The 2,375-nt window shown below is 38.5% G+C and overlaps 1 protein-coding gene across 1 annotated transcript; it reads left to right on the forward strand.

Moving 5' to 3' along the window:
- Window positions 1-495: 495 nt before the first annotated feature.
- Window positions 496-1,798, forward strand: LOC136800641 (uncharacterized). Its single transcript, XM_067057287.1, has one exon. The coding sequence runs from the start codon at window positions 683-685 to the stop codon at window positions 1,718-1,720; it is 1,038 nt and encodes a 345-aa protein (XP_066913388.1). The 5' UTR covers window positions 496-682; the 3' UTR covers window positions 1,721-1,798.
- Window positions 1,799-2,375: the final 577 nt, after the last annotated feature.

Here is a 2,375-nt window from a genome sequence, read left to right on the forward strand (position 1 = left end):
GAAATAGGCCTAAAATACAATTTGGAAAATGTATTCGGTGATGGTATTTGGAGCTTATTTTGTACGTAAGGTATTTCGGGCGGAGAAGTTGTCGCTAATTCGATATTGAGGAACCTTTAAAACCCCTACTAATTGTGGTTAAATGTGTTAAATATGTTATATTTTTACTTTTCGCTGTCAGCAAAGCTCACTCGTCAATCTTTCTGAGAGTTCGTCAATCTTGAATAACTTAGCGACCGCTATATAGGGTCTGGTCACTCACCCTCTATCTTTCGTCACTTCCGCTCAAAGAAAAAACAGAACCGAAAGTTCTCATCTTACAATATTCTCTACTCTTTTTTATGGAATATTGACATGGATATACAGTCACACAGTTTTGTTATGTGTGTTTAGCCTTTGAAAGAATCATTCTTTTCTTCTAAACGCTTTCTTAGTCAAAGCCTCTTGTTTGTCATCTATTTTTGTTGAATGTTTTGCTTTGATACGAAGTGACTACACAGTCAGCTTCTGTGTGTTGATTTTATTGAGGGGTCATCATATCGCTTTCAAAAAAACACAGAACATTTAACTGTCATCGAGAGAAAGAGGAAAAAAATGGATCGATAGATATTTTGATTATATTGTAAATTTCAAATAGCTGATTTCTCGAATTCTTATTTGTAGGAATAATCTGTCATCTTCAATGTGGACAAGGATGTGGCTTGGTCTACTCACCATCCTTCTCTTACCCTGTCTTCACCTGGTGGAAGGCCAAGAATGGGGCAACTGTTATGATGAAGGTGGGGAGACAGCTTGCTACTACTGGCAAATGAACGGTATGTGTCATCAAGCAGGTTACCGAAGCTATATGTACCAGATTTGTAGACGGACCTGTAATCTATGTCCTTCAATTTTGATCACGCCTTATCCTCGACCAACGAAGAAAATCGCTTACAAACCATGTCACGATATCCGTATAAAATGTCCTTCATGGAAAGAATACTGTCAACCAGGCAATGAATATTTCAGTTTCATGAAGAAGCATTGTCGACGGTCTTGTCTCTTCTGCGCAGATCCGAACTGTAAGGATTTGAACGTGCGCTGTCCAAGATATAAAGCGTCCGGTTATTGTCATCATGATCATCGATACCATAATTACATGCGTAAAAATTGTGCCAAAGCTTGTCAATTTTGCGTCAGAGAGGATAAAGATATCGTCCAAAATGGCGGTAGGAAACCTACTTTGAAAAAGATTCGAAGATATTTTGAATGTGATTTTGAGAAGGATGAATGTGATTGGTGGAATCAACCCTTCGGAGATACGGGAGATTGGGCCGTTGGAATAAACAAAAACGGCCCACAACAAGGCTATAATGGTTCTTCCAAATATTTATATGTGAACGTCCCTTACAGAGGCTATAGAGCTAAACTTTGGTTGCCATGGCAATTGGTATTACCTGAAGGTGGATTAAAGTCTTACGGAGAGATGTGTTTTCATTTTGTTTATCAAATCACACATGGACGACTGACAGTTCACGAGAAAGCACAACCTAGCATGGCTGCAAAGCACCCCAACCCAAGGACTTTGATGGAGACGCTAGACTATAAACATAAGTGGACTAAGGCTAAATTGACCGTCAAAGTAGAGCCTCAATCATCACTCACAATTATCGGACAACAGGGTGTTTCAACATCTTTTGTTGCCTTGGATAATTTTTATTTCACAGAGGGTCGATGTTGATTTTGTTTTTAATTTGTATAGTCTAAACGTTTTGATAGAATTCTTTAATTTATAGAAACATTTTTACTACTGCTCTAATCGTCTCAAATCTCTCGCAGTTATCGTTATATCTGATCCGTGTTTTATATACCCTTGGTTTTACTTTCCTAGAGTGATTCTTTGTGACTTTGGAAAACCTTTGATAAACTATGAGAAAAAGTAAGGAAATGGCTAGAGATGATTAGTTCCTTGTAAATGTTACTTCAAAATTTTATTCAATTTCCAAGTACACCTCTGCGTCATAAACCCGCTTGGACCCTAGCCCCATTGAAAAATTGTCTTCAAATTTATCCCCATTCGAAATTCAATGTTTAAAAATTGCAGGAATATTTATCCTCCACTGAGGAAAAAAGTTCCACTGGGGCTGTGATAGAGGGGTGTGCAGGCAGTGGCGGCCTGGCAGGGGGTGCAGGGTGTGCAGTGCACCACCCAGAAAGATCTGAGAGGGGCGCCAAAAGAGTTTTTCAAGGGGGCGCCAAAATTTTGTTGATGTTTAATTGGGTAATTTCTATGAGTACAATGTTAATTTTTTTCTATCGATATTGAATCAGAAGTAAGAAAAGAGCAGTCTTTTTCAACTGCTTTTGAAGAAAATCCAAACCAAACTACCAGGACA

This window comes from Clytia hemisphaerica, unplaced genomic scaffold, assembly GCF_902728285.1.
Source record: "Clytia hemisphaerica strain Z4C2 unplaced genomic scaffold, Clytia hemisphaerica genome assembly, whole genome shotgun sequence".
In the NCBI taxonomy this organism is placed as follows: domain Eukaryota; kingdom Metazoa; phylum Cnidaria; class Hydrozoa; order Leptothecata; family Clytiidae; genus Clytia; species Clytia hemisphaerica.

What these genes read in the sequence shown, in the direction of transcription:
- LOC136800641 (XM_067057287.1), top strand. Translation starts at nt 683, where the DNA reads ATGTGGACAAGGATGTGGCTTGGTCTACTCACCATCCTTCTCTTACCC.